Source organism: Schistocerca gregaria, chromosome X (genome assembly GCF_023897955.1).
Source record: "Schistocerca gregaria isolate iqSchGreg1 chromosome X, iqSchGreg1.2, whole genome shotgun sequence".
Classification (NCBI taxonomy): domain Eukaryota; kingdom Metazoa; phylum Arthropoda; class Insecta; order Orthoptera; family Acrididae; genus Schistocerca; species Schistocerca gregaria.
In genome coordinates this window covers 478,761,862-478,785,979 of record NC_064931.1, presented here as the reverse complement: position 1 = coordinate 478,785,979, position 24,118 = coordinate 478,761,862, and the positions used below count along the sequence as shown (strand labels likewise).

Sequence of the window (24,118 nt, the reverse complement as noted above, 5' to 3'; positions counted from 1 at the left end):
AACATAAGAATTTTTTAGAGAAGATTTGCAATTTCAATAGCATTTGATAAACCACTTTCCGGACAAGAAAAGTCCATTATTTGAGTTGTGATGTATTGTATGAAAATTAGCATCAAACATGTAACACTGTCTGTTATTCATGGAAAACCTTTTGGGCAACCAAAGTAATATACATATAATATATAGGGTGTTACAAAAAGGTATGGCCAAACTTTCAGGAAACATTCCTCACACACAAATAAAGAAAAGATGTTATGTGCCCATGTGTCCAGAAACACTTAATTTCCATATTAGAGCTCATTTTAGTTTCGTCAGTATGTACTGTACTTCCTCAATTCACCACCAGCTGGCCCAATTGAAGGAAGGTATTGTTGATTTCGGTGGTTTTGTTGACATGCAACTCATTGCTCTACAGTACTAGCATCAAGCACATCAGTATGTAGCATCAACAGGTTAGTGTTCATCATGAACGTGGTTTTGCAGTCAGTGCAATGTTTACAAATGCAGATTTGGCAGATTCCCATTTGATGTATGGATAAACACGGGGCAATAGCCGTGGCGCAGTACGTTTGTTTCTAGACAGATTTCCAGAACGAAGGTGTCCCGACAGGAAGACGTTCGAAGCAATTGATTGGCATCTTAGGGAGCATGGAACATTCCAGCCTATGACTTGCGTCTGGGGAAGACCTAGAACGACGAGGACACCTGAAATGAACAAGGCAATTCTTCGTGCAGTTGACGATAACCCTGATGTCAGCGTCAGAGAAGTTGCTGCTGTACAAGGTAATGTTGACCACGTCACTGTATGCAGAATGCTACAGGAGAACCAGTTGTTTCCGTACCATGTACAGCGCGTGCAGCAGCTGATTGGCCTCCACGGGTACACTTCTGCGAATGGTTCATCCAACAATGTGTCAATCCTCATTTCAGTGCATATGTTTTCTTTACGGATGAGGCTTCATTCCAACATGATCAAATTGTAAATTTTCACAATCAACATATGTGGGCTGACGAGAATCCGCACAGAATTCTGCAATCACATCATCAACACAGATTTTCTGTGAACGTTTGGGCAGGCATTGTTGGTGATATCTTGATTGGGCCCCATGTTCTTCCACCTACACTCAATGAAGCACGTTATCATGATTTCATAGGGGATGCTCTACCTGTGCTGCTTGAACATGTGCCTTTACAAGTACGACACAACATGTGGTTCACGCACGATGGAGCTCCTGCACATTTCAGTCGAAGTGTTTGTACGCTTCTCAACAACAGATTCGGTGACCGATGGATTGGTAGAGGTGGACCAATTCCATGGCCTCCATGCTCTCCTGACCTCTACCCTCTTGTCAATAATTTATGGGGGAATTTGGAAGCTCTTGTCTACGCAACCCCGGTACCAAATGTAGAGACTCTTTGTGCTCGTATTGTGGACAGCTGTGATACAATACGCTATTCTCCAGGGCTGCATCAGCGCATCAGGGATTCCATGCGACGGAGGGTGGATGCATGTATCCTCGCTAACGGAGGACATTTTGAACATTTCCTGTAACAAATTGTTTGAAGTCACGCTGGTACGTTCTGTTGCTGTGTTTCCACTCCATGATTAAAGTGATTTGAAGCGAAGTAATAAAATGAGCTCTAACATGGAAAGTAAGCGTTTCCGGACACATGTCCACATAACATATTTTCTTTCTTTATGTGTGAGGAATGTTTCCTGAAAGTTTGGCCGTACCTTTTTGTAACACCCTGTATAACCAGTAGCCTACTATCATATCAAACCACTGCAGCATTGTAGAAAGACACTATGTATGTATGATTAAATACTGAGAGACCTTTAAAAATATTTTTAAAGGTTAATAATTTTTGAAAACATTGTTGGAACAAGACTAGATTTGATTAAATAATCTGAAATAATAATCAGATCACAAATTTTTGTGATCAAGGCTGATTATTATTTCTGTATACGGAGACTTCCCTGATAGTCAAATAGGGAAGAGTGTCACTACAATACTGCCAAACACATGTCTACACCTCCTGTACTCCACACCAGATTAAAATTAAATTAAATTTTTGAGAATCATTGCCACAGTTCCATAATTAGGAGCTAAAAATCTGACTGCCAAAAGATAGCTGTAATGAGCCCATAACCTTGAGCTTTAACTTCAATTTGATATGACTTATGCAACCAGAATTTTACAATAATTGCTGCCAACACAGAACTCTATAACTGAATGCTCATTTGTATATTGAGCACTAATCTTCTGTACAAATTAAATGAAACCACATGGTGACTTCATTTAACATCAGCCACAAAAAGCCTGCAATTGTACAATAATCTTTTGCTACCTTTCATAGAAATTAGCCTTCATGTGTGTTCATATTGCTTTGATCCTTTTACTTTTTTAAGAGTAAAAATTAACCTTCCTCTATACTTCATGAAATCGATTCGTTATACTAGGACTTACAACATAACTGTTTTTAGATATCAGACAGGAAATAAGGGACATTGAAGAAGGAAAGATGGATATACGTATAAATCCACTAAAGATGGCACCTCATACTCAGACTGATGTTGTTTCAAGCAATTGGGATCGTCCATACACAAGAGAGCAAGCTGCTTTTCCTGCTGTAAGTCTTAATATAACATATTACCAACAATAATTTTCTTTAGAAATGTTATAATTGTGGAATGTGATTGAGGTTAAGAGCTATACTCTTCTTAATATGTGCAATATTTGCATTTTTTTTAATCATGAGAAAGTAAATGTGTCTCTGTTGAAGAATTATATCTTTTTAGAGGGAGATGAGTTTTGTCAATTCATGAATAAACACAAAAAAGGTTTTAAATGTGAACAGTCTCAATTTTTTGAAACATATAGCAAATATGGCATTCATTTTCATATTTTATTACCATGTTCTTAGTAACTTACTGTCTTTTCTGTCTGTTGGTCTAATTGCTACAAATTTCCTGATCAGCTATAGATTTGAAAATTTAAATATATTGCAAAAATGGATGACAGTTTAAAAAAGCGAATTTGCAATGATAAAATAATGATATTAATTGTAAATATTGCATCAGTGACAACTTCTTCAATGTTCAAGAAGAGAGCCACCCAATGTGAGAAATGCCTAGAGAAAGAGAAAGAGAAACAGAAACAGCAGGAGAAGCTAGAGCAAAAAGAAATCCTGAAAAGCAGCACAGTGTCGAACATGCAACTGTCAAGGAACAAATGCCTCAAGTGCTATTGATCAAGATGGTGGATGCAGGTTCCTCTTGACATGCCAATGACACATGATGACATGCACAACCAAGAGCAAATGAAACACCTGAAGAGCGTATCTCTTGCCTTGAAAGTCAAGAGCATAACAAGCCCAAATGAGAGCAATCAAGACAGCTGAGGAACATATCTCTCTCCTCACTAGTGATCCACTTCATCATCCTCAAACATGAGCATTTGAGACTATAGAAGGACATATTTATCAAATGTTATAAGATGTATTAGGACACTCTGCACCAAGGGCTAGAGAGTCAAGTGAGGAGTAGTGAAGCAAGACTATGACATAAACATGAGGACTCTGCTTAGAGGGCAGTTGCTGGGCAGAGTTCCACTCAACCACAGACACTTTTTGCAACAAGTGTTGTGATATTTGCCAGCAGAACACACCTCTACAAAGGATTTACTTATTTGTGACTGATGCAATATGCACTTGAAGACCTCAACAAGTTGTGTTCCATCAAAAGTGTATTGGAATAACTCGCCACCAGGTGATATTCATGGTGAAATTGTGGTACTAACTGAACCAGAATGACATTTGCCTTGGTGCATCATTCCATTTGTCAAAGTCATTAAATTTCCAAGCAAATTTGGTCAATATAGTTTTAAATGGCATGAGGCATTGTTGGTCTCGATATCTTTTAAGTCAGTGAAAAGATGCCTTAAATGCTTTCTCGATCAAGTACAGAGAGAGAGAGAGATTGTTGTGGTGACCAAAACCCTGGAAAACTTCAGTATATACAGAGGTATGTCTACAATGCAGCTGGTTGTAGATAACACACTCTACAAGGATGTAAGAGTAAATCAGTGTGTGTGATGAAATACACTGGATCTCATCCGCACTTTTCCAGCTCAGCTAGAACAACCAAGTGAATTTGATGCCCAAGCCACTTATGCTCCAACCCACAGTGCCTAAATCTGAGTTACTGTTTAATCACAAATTGTAAATGCCTTCTAGAATCAAAGATATGAAGAAATATTTCAACCTGCACATTCTGAATACCAATGTTTCACAATGATTGTGGTACATTTAATTCTTGCTGCCATTCTGCTACAAAGGCAATGGGATATCAATGTTCTAAATAGAAACTTCATTGAAGGTGTTGGATTTTATGAAGGAATTGGTTGAGAAACTGGACATCAACCAGATGCCTTACTAATTGATAATCAGAGCTATTTGGAGATCAGAAACTCTGATGATGTGAGACACAACATCCTGATGTCTGACAGTGCTTTTGTTTCTGAGTGTGATAATTTTAATGGCATCTTCAATGGCAGTTTATGTGACAGGGAAAATTATGTAATTAGTTTCCTAAATCTTTGTACTTCGATGATAAATTTATGTTCACCAAACATAATCTAAATCTGCACAGACACTCCTCAAGCTACTGTACCCTGAACCAGTACTTGACATCCCTCCTCCCCCCACCCCCTATTCAACTCACAAATAGAGCGAGGGAAAAATGACTGTCTGTAGGAGCCCTAATTTCTCGTCTCGTATCTTATCTCTGTGGTCCTTACGTGCAATGTATATTGGTAGCAGTAGAATCGTTCAGCAGTCAGCTTCAAATGCTGGTTCTCTAAATTTTCTCAGCAGTGTTTTTCAAAAGGAACATTGCCTTCCCTACATGTATTTCTATTTGAGTGCCCAAAGCATCTCTGTAATACTTACATATTGTTTGAACCTACTGGTAACAAATCTAAATGCCTGCCTTTGAATTGCTTCAATGTATTCCTTCAGTCCAACCTGACACGGATCCCAAACACTCGTGCAGTACTCAGGAATAGGTCACACCAGTGTCCTATATGTGGTCTTCTGTACAAGGGAACCACTCTTTCCTAAAATTCTCCCAATAAACCAAAGTCAACCATTTGCCTTCCTCGCCACAGTTTTCACATGCTCGTTCATCTCACATCACTTTACAACATTACGCCTGTGTCAAGCAGGACACTGATAATACTGTATCCAAACATTACAGATTTGTTCTTCCTATTCATATGCATTAACTTACATTTTCCCCACATTTAGGGCTAGCTGCCATGCAACACACCAACTGGAAATTGTGTCTAAGTCATCCTTTATCTTGCTACAGTCATTCAACTTTGACATCTTACCATACACCATGGCATAAGCAAACAACCATAGATTACTGCCTACCCTGTCCACCAAATTGTTTATGTATACAGAGAACAACAGTGGTCCTATCACACTTCCCTGGGGCACTCCTGATGGTACCCTTGTCTCTGATGAACACTTGCCGTCGAGGACAACATACTAGGTTCTATTATTAAGAAGCCTTTGAGTCACTCACATATCTGTGAACTTATTCTATATGCTCACACTTTCATTAACTGCCTAAAATGGGGCACTGTGTCAAATAGTTTCTGGAAATCTAGAAATATGGAATCTGCCTGTTGCTCCTCATCCATAGTTCTCACTATATCATGTGAGAAAAGGGCAAGTCGAGTTTATTATATTCTAATTTAATGTCAGAATTTTGATTGTTGCTGGCAGTGCATATGGTCTAGTGTACTATTATAATAGGTTTTATTTCACTGATTTCTATTCATAGGGACCAACAGGAAAATGTGGAGCACAAACTAGAAAACCTGTGTCACCCAATGCATTACTGTTGAGAAATTCTTTCATATTATTTGATGAACTGTGCATTCCAAAGCTGCTAAACAATTTACAATTAATGCTATCAATTTTTCATCATAGAAGGACTTGTATCAATGCTGCAATATTTATAGGCACATCAATTGATACAGGTAGATGAAGTTCCCGATGAAAAGACCCACAACTAGAGCCAGTAAATGCATCACAATTCATTCCTGTGCAAACATCTGTAATCACACCAACTGATCATGAGCAGCCATGTGTTAATGATAAATTTAAGGAAGTAGAAAGTAAATGAAATTGTTTACAAAACTAAGAATAATATTGTGAATGTGAATAGAGAGTTAATACCAGAGGAATTTTCATGGCTCCATCTCTTTCTATATGGCAACAATAGCTTGAATAAAGCAGTAGAACGGTATTCTGCCTTACTGCATGTCTTGTCATGGGTTAAGCCTCTTCCACTTTTGTCTGTCTATAGCCAGTCTTTTCACTTCTGAATATTTGTCTCCTTTGATATTGTTCAGCATTTGATACCTTCTTTTTCCTCTTCCCCTTTTTCCCTCCACTATTCATTCTATTCATTCCTTCAATAAACAGTCCCTCCCCAAACAATGTCCAATCCAGTTCCGTTTTCTTTTTCTGATGACTATCAGCATGTTTCTTTCTTCTCCAAGTCTTCTTAATACTTCTTCCTTCCTTACTCAGTCTTTCCATTGCACGTTTTCCATTCTTCTCCATATCCACATCTGTAGTGCCTCCAATCTTCTTAAATATTCCTTCTTCAATGACCAGGTCTCTGCACCATACAGTGCACTGCTCCAGATGTAACATTTGGCAAGTCTTTTCCTCATATCTTTGTTTAGTGGTTCACAAAATAATTTCTGTTTCCTCTTGAATACTTCTTTTGCCATTGCAATTCATTTCCTAATTTCTGTTGAGCAATACATATCATCCATTATTACACTTCCTAAGTAATTTAAGTTATGCACTTGCTCTATTTCCTCTCCCCTATTTTCATACGGCATTTTGTCCCCTTTCCTTCAATTACCATGCTTTTCATTTTCTTCTTGTTAATCTTCATTCCATATTCTCCTAATTTTGTGTTTAGATCATCTAAGATTTGTTACATCTCTCTTGTACTCTCTGCCATCACAACCATGTCGTCTGCAAATCTTATACACTCCTCTCTCCAACCCCCTATACAAACTCCTCTCCTTCCGTCAAAATTTTCATTAATAATTTCCTCCAGATAGATATTGAACAGTGTTGGTGATAAACAACAACCTTGTCTTACACCTCTTCCCAGTTCGATTTCTTCACTCATTACACCTCCTATTCTTACTCTTGCTCTCTGGTTCAAATATAAATTTCTAATTAGCTGTCTATCCCTCCAGTCAACTCCATGCTTCTTTAGGATTTCCATCAGTTTGTCTCACCTCAAACAGTCAAAATCCTTCTCAAGATCAATGAACACAACATACACCTTCCTTTTCTTCTCCGTGTACCTTTCCCCTGTCACTCTCACAAGGGAACCTCCCAATCGCACCTCCCTCAGATTTAGTCATAAGTTGGCACAGTGGATAGGCCTTGAAAAACTGAACACAGATCAATTGAGAAAACAGGAAGAAGTTGTGTGGAACTATGAAAAAAATTAGTAAAAATATACAAACTCAGTAGTCCATGTGCAAGATATGCCCTATCATGGTGAACAGAAGTTCAGGAGTGCCGTGGTCCCATGGTTAGCGTGAGTAACTACGGTACGAGAGGTCCTTGGTTCAAGTCTTCCCTCAACTGAAAATTTTACTTTCTTTATTTTCGCAAAGTTATGATCTGTCTGTTCATTCATTGACGACTCTGTTCACTGTAAAACGTTTAGTGTCTGTGTTTTGCGACTGCACTGCAAAACGGTGCGATTAGTAGATGAAAGGGCATGCCTCTCCAGTGGGAACCAAAAACATTTGATCGCAAGGTCATAGGTCAACTGATTCCTCCACTGGAAAACACGTCTGATATATTCTATACGACACTGGTGACGGCATGTGCGTCACATGACAGCAATATGTTGTCGACCCACCTAACTTGTACACTTAGCGAATGGGTAAAAAGATTCTTCTACCTTGCCCAATTTAGGTTTTCTTGTGCATGTGATAATCACTCCCAAAAAAGTGATGAAAACATAAGAGTTTGACACATAAACTGAAAATAAAAAATTAAATTTTTCACTCGAAGGAAGACTAGGACCTCTTGTTCCGTAGCTGCTCTAACCAACCACGGGACCACGGCACTCCTAAACTTCCGTTTGCCTTGATGTTGCATATCTTCGCATGGACTACTCAGTTTGTATATTTTACTAATTTTTTCATAGTTCCACACAACTTCTTCCTGTTTTCTCGATTGATCTGTGTTCAGTTTTTCAAGGCCTATCCACTGTGCCAACTTATAACTAAATCTGAGGGGGGTGCGATGGGGAGGTTCCCTTGTCACTAGCCCACTGGCATCGCTAGTTCCCTCTCCTCACCTGAAACCAAATTGTTCATGTCCTATTTCACAATTCAGCTTTTTATACAGCCTTCTGTTGAGTGTACTCAGCAAGACTTTGGCTGCATGCGATATCAGGCTCACTGTTGGAAATACTCTATTTGATAACCACAAAAGATGATGGTATACTTGGATATCTCGATTTGACAACAAAATATATCAAATTGATTACACAATGATACAACAAAGATACCAACATTGCCTAAAGAGTGTCAAAGGTTATCCAGGAGCAGATATTTATTCAGATCATATATTAGTATTAGCTGAGGCTATAGTTAAACTGAAAAGAGCCTGGAAAGGACAGAAGAGAAAGCACATTAACTTTGCAAAACTGAAAGGCAAAGGAAATTGTGAAAAATTAGAGAATGCATATTGTGAAATCATGATGCAAGGACAGGAAAGGGATTGCACAGAAGGAAGATGGGATATTTTAAAAAATGGAATCACAAAGGCAGCTAAGGAAATGCTTAGAGTCAAGGAGAGGAAAAAAGTAAAGCAAGAGTGGGTAACACCAGATATAATAACCAAGATGGATGATCGCAGGAAACGGAAAACTGTAAACACAGAAGAATGGAAGTGCAACTACAGGAGGTTAAATAATCAATTAAGAAGCAAGATTTCACATTCAGGGAAAAGAGAAACAACAGTGAACTAAAGGAAGTAGAGGCAGCAGATGGTAAAATGGTGAGTGAACACCAGAAAATAATGAGAAGGTGGGAAGAATACGTAGAATTGTTGCTATATGCTGCAGACAGCCAACCAAGTGAAGAAGACCTTGGGATAGAAGGAGCAGATAAAGTTGCTGATGATGACAAAGGAAATGCAATACTAACTAGTGAGATTGAAGAATCTATGAAGGAGATGAAAAATGGAAAGGCAATGGGAATTGATGAGATTCATGTGGGACTGTTAAAGGCATTGGAGAAAGAAGGGAAAAGGAAGTTGAACTGTGTAATCAAGGATACATGACAGGATAATGGCCAAGGGTCTTTACAGAAAGTATCTTGATACCTATAGAAAAGAAAAAGAACAGCTTGAATGAAGAGTGTCTGCTAAAAATTACACCACTGAACTACTTTCAGCAGCAAATTACAGACTCAATTACTCATTTTCATAGAACAAATGATTTGTTTTATGCATCACCGATGTTTGAATATCTTGGAGTGTAGCTGATGATTAGTGCATGTCGCAGAGCTATGTGAAGACAAGAAGGTGTTGTCAAGGGCCTTCATTTACATTTGAAGAATCTAAGAGGATTCACATAATATTGGCAAACAGCTCACAACAAATTAATTGCATTTATTCGTGTCTTGGTCCTCAGATGTCTCTTGAATTGGCTTGTCGGGCACAAAGATTTTTCTTGATTGCAGATCGCAGACCCCATAGAGATAACAACCAATTACATCCTGATGAATCATATCCTGTTGTGTTGAGCTGACATTTTTCTTGCTGTGTTGATGCTTTCATAAAGCAGTTAAAACAAAATGAAAATATTATTTGTGGAAAAGTTTTAAATTTAAGGACATGAATTGAGTTTCAGAACCTTGGAAGTCACATATCCACATTGTAGTATGGACTGGAAATGCTTCATCTTTTGAATGTCCAGAAGGACTTGTGTACATTGACCAAGAGGTCTCATGTTGCTTGCCAAGTGAAGAAGAAGATCCAGATTGAAGATTACTTATTAAATGCTACCAAATTCATTGTCATATTTATACATGCCACAAAACCACCTCTTATCCATGTTACTTGCTTTTCCTCATGAGCCATGTCAATGAACCCATATTATACCCCTGAGTTCAGGTGACTTCATTCAGAATGGAGGATGATTGTGCAAGTTAAAACAAAGAATGCCTGAGAAATTGGTCAATAATTACAATTAGCAAATTCTTGAGTTCTTAAACACCAATATGAAAATACAACGATGCAGGTCAAATGAATCTGTTGCCCACTGCATCGCCAAGTGCATTATGAAGACAGAACCAGCATATGTAAATGAAGGTGTAGCTCAAGTAATTCATCATTATGAAACTAACATTGCAAGAAAGCTCTTCCAATCATGCATGCAGATTTTAAGAGTATAAGTTTCTGGATCAACAATATCAAGTGCTGAAATCTGAGGATAATCAAGCAGTTGGACTTTTCTCAAGCATATAAAAGTGATATGCAGTTCTTCCAAGACAACAAGAACAAGGTTATGATTTCCCAAAAGTAAGACTATCTGAATTTACAATGAAGTCTGAGCCATTTTATGTGAAGAAAGTGGGAAACAGTGAAGAAACCTCTGATGCAGTAGAGGAAGAGTAACCAACAAGATGAAGGCAAAGCTGCTAAACAATACTAAAATGGTAATTAGAAATGTTCCAGCTGTTGTATATATGCTTGTACAATATGTACCATTTTCCCCTGAGGATGAACTTATGAATGCACATGAGGCTTTTATTGCTCGAGAAGAGCATTTAAGACAGATAAATGCGTACCTTGAACTACAATGTGCAAGGGACAAACAACTTGAAAATGAATTCTTGTTATACAAAACTGCAGCAGCTGTTGAATAATAGTGTATTAGTAGAAACAGTTTCTCAGCCTAAAGCTGCATCACCAGGTACATCTGAATAGGGAAGAATAATATATATATTGGAGGAAAAACTTAATTTTTTGACAACAGGTCCAGTGAAATCAATATGTAACTTCAGTTATGTTTAGATCCTAAGCATATCAAATGGACAAGAACTCTCCAAGAGAATAGGGTACAAAACGAGTAAAATACAGGTATTTGCATTCAGATCATTTACAGCAAAATATAGATACTATTGGATGCCTCCATCACCCTTTCAAGTTGTGTTACAATATACTTAAAAGGACTGTTAGTGAAAATTCGAGTCACAGAGTGAAGAAGATGGGCATAGTAAATGCATCAAGTTCCAGAAAGGAACATGGAGGATAAATAAATGTAAATGTCGTGTGACTAGGGCCTCCCGTCAGGTAGACTGTTCGTTGGGTGCAAGTTCTTTGAGTTGACACCAACTCGGTGACTTGCGCATTGGTGGGAATGAAATGACGACGGTAAGGACAAAACAACACCCAGCCCCTGAGCAGAGAAAATCTCCAACCCAGCCAGGAATCAAACCCGGGCCCTTAGGATTGCAAGTCTGTCGCACTGACCATTCGGCTACTGGGGGTGGACACATGCAGGATAAAATAATAAAAGTATATCAACTGGACCAAGGAATGGATGAAACCTGTAAAAGTCTGTTGCATCCTACTTACCAGAGAAAACAACTGTATTGTCATGATGTTGTTGTTGTTGTGGTCTTCAGTCCTGAGACTGGTTTGATGCAGCTCTCCATGCTACTCTATCCTGTGCAAGCTGCTTCATCTCCCAGTACGTACTGCAGCCTACATTCTTTTGAATCTGCTTAGTGTATTCATCTCTCAATCTCCCTCTACGATTTTTACCCTCCACGCTGCCCTCTAATACTAAATTGGTGATGATTAGAAGAAGGGATCGGTTGGTAGGGCATGTTCTGAGGCAAGTTGTGCCACAAACTTCTCTTCTCCCCAATTCTATTCAATACTTCCTCATTAGTGATGCGATCTACCCATCTAATCTTCAGCATTCTCCTGTAGCACCACATTTCGAAAGCTTCTATTCTCTTCTTGTCCAAACTAGTTATTGTCCATGTTTCACTTCCATACATGGCTACACTCCATACAAATACTTTCAGAAGCGACTTCCTGACACTTAAATCTATACTCGATGTTAACAAATTTCTCTTCTTCAGAAAGGCTTTCCTTGCCATTGCCAGTCTACATGTTATATCCTCTCTACTTTGACCATCATCAGTTATTTTGTTCCCCAAATAGCAAAACTCCTTTACTACTTTGTCTCATTCCCTAATCTAATTCCCTCAGCATCACTCGAGTTAACTCAACTACATTCCATTATCCTCATTCTGCTTTTGTTGATGATCATCTTATATCCTCCTTTGAGGACACTGTCCATTCCCTTCAACTGCTCTTCCATGTCCTTTGTGGTCTCTAACAGAATGTCATCGGCGAACCTCAAAGTTTTTATTTCTTCTCCATGGATTTTAATACCTACTCCGAATTTTTCATGTAGGGCCATGGAAATGGACAGTTCTATAAAAGCACTAAACTGTACTATATGTACTGAAATACATGAATAAATAATGAAAACAAGATGAATGGAAGATAAAGAGATTGGCACAAAAACAAAATAAATGGTAGGATTTAAGTCCTGGGCCTTACCATATGCACCTCACTACAATTTATATGATTTTAGTACTTTTATAGTACTGTCTATTTGATGGCCCTACACAAAAATGTAATTATTTTCGTCTGGGCAAGCAGAATAGAACAGTTTTTCATGACTTTTGTCCATTCATTGGTCTGGCTGATATACACTACTGGCCATTAAATTTGCTACACCAAGAAGAAAGGCAGATTATAAATGGGTATTCATTCAACAAATATGTTATACTGGAACTGACATGTGATTACATTTTCACACAAGTTGGGTGCATAGATCCCGAGAAATCAGTACCCAGAACAACCTCCTGTGGCCGTAATAACAGCCTTGAAACGCCTGGGCATTGAGTCAAACAGAGCTTGGATGGCGTGTACAGGTACAGCTGCCATGTAGCTTCAACACAATACAACAGTTCATCAGGAGTAGTGACTGGCGTATTGTGACATGCCAGTGGCTCGGACGCCATTGACCAGACGTTTTCAGTTGGTGAGAGATCTGGAGAATGTGCTGGCCAGGGCAGCAGTCGATTTTCTGTATCCAGAAAGGCCTGTACATGACCTGCAACATGCGCTCGTGCATTATCCTGCTGAAATGTAGGGTTTTGCAGGGATCGAATGAAGGATAGTGCCACGAGTCGTAACACATCTGAAATGTAACATCCACTGTTCAAAGTGCCATCAATGCGAACAAGAGGGTACAGAGACGTGTAACCAATGGCACCCCATACCATCACGCCGGGTGATACGCCAGTATGGCGATGACCAATACAAGCTTCCAATGGCTGACCACCGCGATGTCACCAAACACGGATGCGACCATCATGATGCTGTAAACAGAACCTGGATTCATCTGAAAAAATGATGTTTTGCCATTCGTGCGCCCAGGTTAGTCGTTGAATACACCATCACAGGCACTCCTGTCTGTGATGCAGAGTCAAGAGTAACCGGAGCCATGGTCTCAGAGCTGATAGTCCATGGTGCTGCAAACTTCGTCGAACTGTTCGTACAGATGTTTGTTGTCTTGCAAATGTTCCCATCTGGTGCCTTAGGAATTGAGACCAGGCTGCACGATCCGTTACAGCTATTCGGATAAGATGCCTGTCATCTCGACTGCTAGTGACACAAGGCCGTTCGGATCCAGCATGGTGTTTTGTATTACCCTCCTGAACCCACCAATTCCATATTCTGCTTACAGTCATTGGATCTTGACCAATGCGAGCAGCAGTGTCGTGACACGATAAACTGCAATCGCGATAGGCTACAATCCAACCTTTATCAAAGTCTGAAACGTGATGGTACGCATTTCTCCTACTTACACAAGGCATCGCAACAATGTTTTACCAGGAAACGCCGGCCAACTGCTGCTTGTGTATGAGAAATCGGTTGGAAACTTTCCTCATGTCAGCACGTTGTAGGTGTCGCCACTGGCGCCAACCTTGTCTGAATGCTTTGAAAAGCTAATCATTTGCATATCACAGCATCTTCTTAGTGTCGGTTAAATTTTGCATCTGTAGCATGTCATCTTCATGGTGTAGCAATTTTAATAGCCAGTAGTGTATTTTTATTATATTATCCTCCATGTTTCTTTCTAGAACTTACGGCATGTACCAGGGCCACTTCCTTCATTCAGCCATGCTTACAAATTTTTGTAAATTTGCGGTATGAGTGTTTCGGATATGTAATTTAGTTCACAGAAAATCAACATTTGTTTTTCACACTTCAGCCAAAGCATACATCACCCCTGAATTTCATTGTATATCATTGCAAATAAATGTGTGTTTTGCATAATCTACAAGCAATTTGCAACCAATCAGTGTTTGTGATGCAGTTACCATAGTTGATTTACTAACATATTGTGTTACATCTAGTTTCCTCTTAAAGAGGAGTAGCCCTATATATCATCTTCATTCAACATAAATTAACTCTGTTTTCGAATTTGCTAACAACTATAGTCAACATCAAAGTATTTTAGGAAATTAGTAATTTTTACCACAGGTTTTTGGATTCCCTTAATAGAAATCTCATTTTCTGTACCTGTTTAAATTCTTATAGGAGTTGCCAACTTTTTAGCTCAACAGATTGCAAGATAATTGGCAGGTTCAAACATGGGATGAGTTGTTTGATGTTTGTAAGCAGCTGGAAATTGCACTGACTACTGTCAAAGGTTTGGCAGCTGCTGCGACTCAGTGTGCTGGAAGAGCTCCCAAGAGTCATGTACCTGTGATACCTGTACCAGAGGTACTTAAAGTGCTATCCTCTCTTGTGGATCCTGTCTCCTATGCAGAGAGTACAGGATCTGTCATTGCCTATTCACTTAACTGGGATTGGTGTATCAGTGGTAGATCTAGGCATCCTATACATGGTGGATGACGACCAGGAAGGACTCGAGGTGTTGTACCAATCCTCCTAACCAACAGGTTTGAGGTACTGTCTTTCACTGAAACTGGAACTGACACAGTGGAACTCACTTCACCTGTTTTGAGGAAATGTGCTTTGTCCAGTGTCAGGAGGAGCCAAACGCAAAAGGGTAGGTGTCTATTAATCATCGGCAGTTCAAACATATGGCAAATGATGATACCCCTGAGAGAAGTGGCAGCAAGGGACAGAAAAGAACACCAGGTACACTCAGTGTGTATGCCTGGGGGCCTCATTCAACATGTTGAAGAGGCTATTCCAACAACCATTGAGGGAACAGGCTCCAACCACCTGCAGATTGTGTCACACATTGGAACAAATGATACCTTTCATCTGGGCTCAAAGGTCATTCTTGGGTCATTCCATTGACTGGCAGAGAAGATTGAGAAGACCAGCCTTGCACATGGAGTTTCAACAAACCTCACAATTTTCAGTATTGTCTCTAGATCTGATTGTGGCCCTTTGGTTCTGAGTCAAGTGAAAGGGCTGTACTAGAGACTATGAAAGTTATGCAACAAGCTGGGCTGTCACTTCTTGGACTTGCACTATAGGGTTGAGAACCATAGCATCCCCATAAATAGGTCAGGTGACACTACACATCAGAGGCTGCTACTCAGGTAGCTGACTGTGGGGTGCCCACAGTGGTTTTTTTTTTTTTTAGATTAGGTGACTCTCCTTCCAATCCAGCTAATGATAAGTGTATAAAAATAAGTATCAGCATAAGATCAAAAGAAATGCCTACTACAGGTGAGAGTATTAAAATCCTAATGGTAAATGGCCAAAGCATTTGCAACAGAATGCCAGAGTTTCAAGCACACATGAAAACCAGTGAAGCTCACATAATACTAGGCACAGAAAACTGGTTGAAACCTGAAATTGATATTGGTTACATTTTTTGTGGAAAATTTAAGTGTGTGTTGGAAGGATAGGCAAATGGGAAATGGAGCTGGTGTATATTCCAGTAGACAATAAACTCAAATTCACCAAGATAGAAATTAAAGCTGCATGTGAGATTGTTTGGGTAAGACTTAGTATCATGGATGGACATTAAATTTTAGTTGGATCCTTCTATCACCCACCAGACTCATCTCCTGATGTAACTGAAAACTTTAGAGGAAACCTCAGTTCACATATACATAAGTTCCCTGATCATACTGTGATCACTGGTGGAGACTTTAATCATCCAACGATTAACTGGGAAAATTAAAGTTTTGTTAGTGGTGGGCGTGATAAGACATCCTATGTAACTTTAGTAAATGCCTTCTCTGTAAACTACCCGGAACAGATAGTTATGAATCCCAATCATGATGGAAATATATTGAATCTAATGCCAAAAAATATATCTGATGTCTTTGATGATGTCCACATCAAAACTGGCACCAGTGACTTTGACGCAGTTGTGGCAACAATGATTGCCAAAGTACAGAGGAAACTAAAACATGAAAAAAGATAGGTATGTTCAATAAACTAGATAAAAATAATAGTGTCATATCTCACTGAGGAACTTGAAACTTTCAGCATAGGGCAGGAGCATGTAATGGAAAACTGGCTCAAGTTTGAAAGAATAGTTGACCCAGCATTAGATAATTATGTACCCAGTCAAATGGTTCATAATGGGTGGGAACCTCCATAGTATACAACCACTGTAAAGAAACTTATAAAGAAATAGATATTAATGCATAATAGATGTAAAACAAAGCATAGGGGTATAAGTAGAGATGCTGAATGAAACGTGTTTGGCTGTCAAGAGAGCAATATGTGACGCCTTCAATGACTACCATACCAGAATATTGTCAAATTACATTTCACAAAATCCAAAGGAATTCTGCTCATATGTAAAGGCTGTTAGTGGCACCCAAGTCAGTGTCCAGTTCCTAGCAAATGAGACAGGAACTGAAATTGAGCACAGCAGAGCAAATGCTGAAATGCGTAACTCCAGTTTCAAATGTTCCTTTACAAAGGAAAGCCTAAGAGAATTGCCCAATTTAATCCTCTGACCAATGAAAAGATGAGTGAAATATGTATTAGTGTCAGTGGTGGTGAGAAACAGCTGAAATCATTATAATTGAACAAAGCTCCAGGCGCTGATAGATCCCTGTCTGATTTATACTGAATTTGTGGCTGACACAGGTCAACTTGTCTACAAGAAGGGTAATAGTAGTTATCCACAACACTACCATCCACTGTCCTGGACATCAATAAGTTGTAGAATCCTAGAACATATTCTGAGCTCAAACATAATGAAGTATCGTGAATGGAATGAGCTCCTCAATGCCACACAGATTTTGAAAACATCGATCATGTGAAACCAAACTCGCACTTTTCTCACAAGACATACTGAAAGTTTTGGATCAAGGCATCCAGGTAGATGCAGTTTTCTTGATTTCCAAAAAGCATTTGACTCAGGACCACATGTATGCTTATTGTCAAAAATACTATCATATTGGGTATCAAGTGAAATTTGTAACTGGATTGAGAACTTTTTGATAAAGAGGACACAGCATATTATCTTGGATGGAGAGTTGTCACCAGATGTAGAAGTAACTTCAGGTGTACCTCAGGGACCCTTGATGTTCATGTTGTATATTACTGATCTTTCAGACAGTATTAATAGTAAAATCAGGCTTTTTGCAGATGATGCAGTTATCTATAATAAAGTACCATCTGAAGGAAGCCGCATAATATTGATAAGATTTCAACGTGGTGCAGAGATTGGTAATTTGCTCTACATGTTCAGAAATGCAAAATTTTGCGCTTCACAAAACGAAAGATGTAGTATCCTATTACTGTAATATCAATGGGTCACTATTGTAATTGGCCAACTCATACAAATTCCTGGGCGTAACACTTTGTAGGAACATGAAATGGAATGGAATGATCATACAGGTTCAATCATGGGTAAAGCAGTGGGTAGACTTCAGTTTATTGGTAGAATAATGCGGAAGAAGGAACTGAACTGGTAGACTCTTGAAGACAGACATAAACTATCCTGAGAAAGCCTATTAAGCAAGTTTCAAGAACCGGCTTTAAATTATTAATGTAGGGATATACTGCAACCCTCTGTGTACCATTCACACACGAATCATGAGGATAAGATTATAGTAATGACTGCATGCACAGAGGCAGTCAGACAATAATTTTTCCCATGCTCCATATGTGAATGGAACAGAAGACACCCTAATAACTGGTACAATGGGACTTACCCTCTGCCTTGCACCTCATGGTGGTTTTCAGAGTGTAGATGTAGATGTAGATATTTTGGCCAACATTTCTTTTAAGAATGTTTCAATACAGCCTAATTGAGAGCAATGGGGGCACCCATTAATCTCTGTTTTCTACATTACATTAATATTTGTTCCATAGAACATGAATACAACATTTTTAATGATGTGGGGTGTGTCAGTTTAAAACAAGTTTTCATTACACAACTTTCTTTTAAAGTATTATATCATTTCTGTCTGAAGTGTGGACCATCTATGAGTCATCATTCATTTTGTCTGTGTATGTGTTGTGAATAATTTCTGTGAATACATGAATTATGAACAAAGTAATTCTTATTTTAAAATTTTGTACATGGCTGGAGCAGCAATTGTAGGACAAATTCATCATTTAAAAATAGTTAACAGTGAATCAGCTGCTAAATGGAAGGTTTATAACCCCTTTACCATGCCTTCCATGTTTATAATAAAATGTCTTCTTCAGAAGGAGATATTGACAACTGGAATACATGTTGTGTGTGAGATACGTTAAAATATAGCCAAAAGCTGTGCTAGCCGTTCATTGGGGAGAAAATACCAACTGAAAACAACCATGTTGTGCATGTTTTAATTATTATGGAGGTGAAATTTTAGATTTAACTGACACTTTTTGGCTATATTTTACATACCTTTCCCACAATGTATAATCCTTCTGAATAAGGTGTTTTTATAAATGTTGAAACCATGTTAAAGGCATTTTAATAAACCTTCCATTGTGCAGCTGATTAGATGTTTATTATTTCTACAAGAAGGGAATTCTTATTGATATTTACCATCATAAACCACACTCTGCTGACAAAAGGGGACAAAAAGAATATTGGAAAAAATGTTCTAAGGACGTTAATATCTTAACTTTTCCATTACTACACACAAGGTGACAATTACTGAACTATATGAAGAAAATTTTAATTTACTTGCAAACTTTGGTGTGCACACTCTTTATTCAACATGTAAATGCCCCTACAGATATTAGGATTTAGTTTATGACATGTTAAATATGCCTACCATTCTTGGCAGTGATGTGGGGCACATGAATAGTGAAATTCTGCATGACCCGCTGAAGTGTTGGAACATCGATGCTGTCGATGAACCCCCTGAATGGCTGTTTTCAGCTCAGCAATGGTTTTGAGGTTATTGCCATATACCTTGTCTTTAATATAGCCCCACAAAAAATAGTCACGTGTGTTCAGAGCCAGAGAATGTAGCAGCCAATTGAGGCCCATGCCAGTGGCCTGTGCATACTCCAGAGTCAGAATGCGGTCCCAAAAGAAGTACTCCAAGACATCAAACACTCTCCTGTTCAATGGGGTTAAGTTCCATCTTGCATGACCCACATCTTGTTGAAATCAGGGTCACTTTCAGTAATGGAAATGAAATTACGTTCCAAAACCTTCACATACCATTTGGTAGTTACCATGTTGTCAAGAAATAACACAATGATTATTCCACGACTGGTCATTGAACACAAAACAGTCACCCATTGAGAGTAATGAGGCTTATCAATTTTGAAATGTGGATTTTCAGTTCCCCAGCTGTGCCAATTTTTGCTTCTTGATGAACCCATTCAAATGAAAGTGGACTTCATCACCAAACAAAACCAAACATGCACATACTAATTCCCATCGTGCCCTGCAGCCAACCATGCAGTTTTAACATTATAACACAAGCCTTTCAGAAGTTGTGATGATTTTACTTCATCTAGTTCAATAATTGTCACCCTGTATCTTCCAGCCCAGACAATGGAAAATCCAGGATGGAATAACAACAATATGAAAAAGATAGATTCCTACTCACCATGTAGATGAAGCATTGGGTCGCGCGCACACACACACACACACACACACACACACACACACACACACACACACACACACAATGAATGTCATATGTATTTATCCACTGGACTAAGTTCTTTATCAGACTTGGAAAACTCACACAGATTAACTGGAGCTTAACTCACACACACATGGCTGTTGCCAAATCTGTGTACTAGGACTTGACTATGACTGTGTCTGAGGAGAGCAGCTACCTTTGTTCAGGTGGGTAGTGGGAATAAAAAAGATGCTAGTGCTGCCTATGGGAGCATACAGGAGCATGGTGGGACAAGATAAGGCTGCTATATGCAGTATTAGGAGGCTTTGCTGAGAGGGGGAGGAGAACATTTTAATGTTGATATAGGCAGCATTAATATTTCCCTTAGCCTTGAATTGGACCTCTATTGATACATGCTTTGTGTGCCAGTCTCATTTTTTAGACATCTGCATTCCCTTTTATCTGTTTCATTTTTATATTTTCTTCTTTTGTCAGTTAATTCAATGCGTCATGCACTGGCAAAGGTTTTCTGTTGGACTGTGTCTTTTTGCCTATTTGAACCTCTGCCATATTCACTATTTTCTTCCACAAAAGGACCCATTTGTGTTCTGTCATATTCCTTTCACTTGTTTCAGTCAATCATTGCTAATGAGCCCTTTGAAACTCTCGCCATCCTCTGGTTCTTTCAATTTGTCCAGGGCCCATCTTCTTAATATCTTACTTTTTTGAAATTTCTTGTTTTAATTTGTGGGTCATAACCACTAAATTATGGTCAGTCCACAGATTCATTTGTCAGTGTTTTACAGTTTAAAATGTGGTTTTGAAATCTTTGTGTTGCTGTTACATAATATCTCTGAAACCTTCTTGTGCCTCTAGGTCTAGTCCAAAGATATATCTTTCTCTAATGGTTTTAATCTAAGTGTTAGCAATTTAAATTATGCTCTGTGCAGAATTCTACCAGGGGCCTTCCCATTACATTCCTGTCCCCAGCCCATATTATGCTGCTACACTGCCTTCTCTTCCTTTTCCCACAAATAAATTCCACTGCCCCATCAGAACTAAAATTTTGCCACCCCACAAAGGACTTGCGCAAATGAAATGGAAATTCTTAGATGTAATATACATTTATAAATAAATGAATGCTTGTAATTTCAAAAAAAAAGTTATGATTTATTCAAGAGTAAGAGCTTCACAAATTGAGCAAGTCAGTAATCCACTGGCCCTTCTGCAAGCAGTTATTCAGTTTGGCATTGATTGGTAGAGTTGTTGGATGGTCTCCTGAGGGATATAGTGCCAAATTCTGTCCAACGGGCACATTAGATTGTCAAAATCATGAGATGGTTGAAGAGCCCAGCTCATAATGCTTCAGACATTCTCTGTTGGGGAGAGAGCTGCCAAACTTGCTGGCTAAGGTAGTGTTTGGCAAGCATGAAAACAAACAGTAGAAAGTTTTGCCATGTGCAGGCAAACATGCTGAAATTTAAGACTAAGATGGTTTACCACGAAGGGCAACAAAATGGCTCATGGAATATCATTGATGTACTGCTGTTCAGTATGGGTGCCACAGATGACAACCAAAGGGGCCCTGTTGTAAAAGAAATGGCAACCCAGACTATTACTCCTGGTTGTCAGACAGTGTGTTGGGTGAAAGTCAGGTTGGTATCTCAGTGCTGTCGAAGGCATCTCCAGACATATCTTTGCTGGTCATCAGGGTTCAGTTCGAAGCAGGACTCATTACTGAAGACAGTTCTACTCCAGTCAGTGAGATAACAGGCCAATGACATTTCTGGAGGTGCCCCAGACAGTGGTGGGATACCAACCTGACTGTTGCCTGCCATGGACCAACAACCAGGTGTGATTGTCTGGGGTGTGATTTCTTTTCATAGCAGAACACCTTTCGTTATCATCTGCTGCACCCTTGCAGCACAGCAGTATGTCGACAATATCCAAGGCCCATTTTGTTGCCCTTCACGTCAAGCCATCCTGTACTTGCATTTCTGCAAGATAATGCTTGCTCGCACACGGCAAAAAGTTTCTACTGCTTGTCTGACTCTATCTTGACCAGCACAGTTGCTGAACATCTCCACAGTTGTGATGTTTGAAGTATTATAAGTAGGGCCCTCCAGCCAACTTGGAATTCTCTAATTTTTATGAAATTGTAATAAATTGTTTGTCTGTATACATACATGTTCATGTACACGTACTTCACATCTACTGATTTCTGTCCCAGTTGAATAATTCCTTCATGGTGAATCATGGTGGGACTTTTTAAATATTTTTATTTATTTTTATTTGTATTTTATTATTATTTTTGTCTTAGACCCAATTTATGTAGTAATCTATTTGTCAAGATTGCCTAGTAACTAAAATATTAACATTTCTAGTTATGGCAGTTTGACATATTCAGATGTGATTAATCCACTAACAGATTTATTATTATCTATAAAAATTCAAATCATCATGAAGTGGTATAAAATATGGTAATGAACTGTATGTCATGTCAGCACATAGTACCACAGTAAAGTGTATAATAGAAGTAGTACAGTTTCTACCATCGGGTTAAGAAAACAGTGAGAGCATGCATTTAATATTTTGTCTTGCAGGCCTTACTGTATAGTATATGCTATTGCACACAATAAAGATTTAACACATATTTTGCTGGCCGCGATGGCTATGCGGTTCTAGGCACTGCAGTCCGGAACTGCGGGACTGCTACGGTCGCAGGTTTGCATCCTGCCTCGGGCATGGATGTGTGTGATGTCCTTAGGTTTAAGTAGTTCTAAGTTCTATGGGACTGATGACCTAAGATGTTAAGTCTCATAGTGCTCAGAGCCATTTGAACCATTTTTTTAACACATATTTTACAGACCTAAGAACATCTGGTTGGTTACAAGTTGTGAACTACTAATGTTGGACACACACACACACACACACACACACACACACACACACACACACACACACACACACAAAAGTTTTCCTCCTTTCGTGTGTGCCTATTAGCGATTCAATGCTTCTGCTTTCAGTAATTGGCCCCCCTTAATCATAAAGTATTTACAGTCTACAAGAACTTTCCTACAACATTTATGTTGAATGTGGCTATTTAATAGATTAAAAAACTGCATTTTTCTTTATTTCAGGCATTTGTACGAGCAGACAACAAGATTTGGCCAAGTGTAGGTAGAATAGATGACATATATGGAGATAAGCATTTAGTCTGTACTTGCCCACCAGTATTATCTGATTATTAGATTAAGTTATCAATCATTGTTCATTTCTATTTTGTGAAACACATTCAAGACAGATTAATGTACTTCCCCTGGAATTTATAACAAAAGGAAACAAGGGTAACAAATAGATCTTTGACATTGCTCATGTTAAAGAAACCATAGACACATTTAAAGATTTAAAATAGTTCCTGTGCTGTCAAACATGCCTTTATCATAGGAAATATTATTTTTCTTACTAAAAGAAATTCATAATGTTTTCTGTTCAGAAAACTGTAAGCATAGCAGTATTTTAAAGTGTTAATACAGCCTGCATCATCTAAAATTGACAATTGCACTGAATCATTTTATTTCATTGTAATTTATGACAAATATAATAAACTGACATAATGTATAAGCCTTCAATTTCTGTAATGTTTTGATTTACTGGCCGCAAATGAGCTCAATGAAATTGTTACACATTGGAGAATACATGTCATGTGAGACTTGCATAACTACCCCTCCTCCCTCCCTCACCCCACTCCTTCAAAAAAGAGAAAAGTAACTGCTGTCCACCAGGACTGTTTCATTCTATCCACTCACCGACTGCTCAGCTGACTGCATAATGGTGTGAAACTTTAGTGTGATACACACCTGTTAGTGTGTTAGAAAATTGAATGCTTCTTACCATACAAGTTGTGCTTTCATCACATACTT

General features: G+C 38.7%; 1 protein-coding gene across 1 annotated transcript in view; it reads left to right on the top strand.

Annotated features, from left to right (window-relative positions):
- The window catches only part of LOC126298909 (glycine dehydrogenase (decarboxylating), mitochondrial), a 304,299-nt gene extending 280,472 nt beyond the window's left edge, over positions 1 to 23,827 (top strand). The window contains exons 18-19 of the mRNA XM_049990452.1: positions 2,486 to 2,631; positions 23,336 to 23,827. Of these exons, the coding sequence (XP_049846409.1) occupies positions 2,486 to 2,631; positions 23,336 to 23,446 (257 nt within the window). The 3' untranslated portion in view covers positions 23,447 to 23,827. The remainder of the gene's footprint in view (positions 1 to 2,485; positions 2,632 to 23,335) is intronic.
- Positions 23,828 to 24,118: the final 291 nt, after the last annotated feature.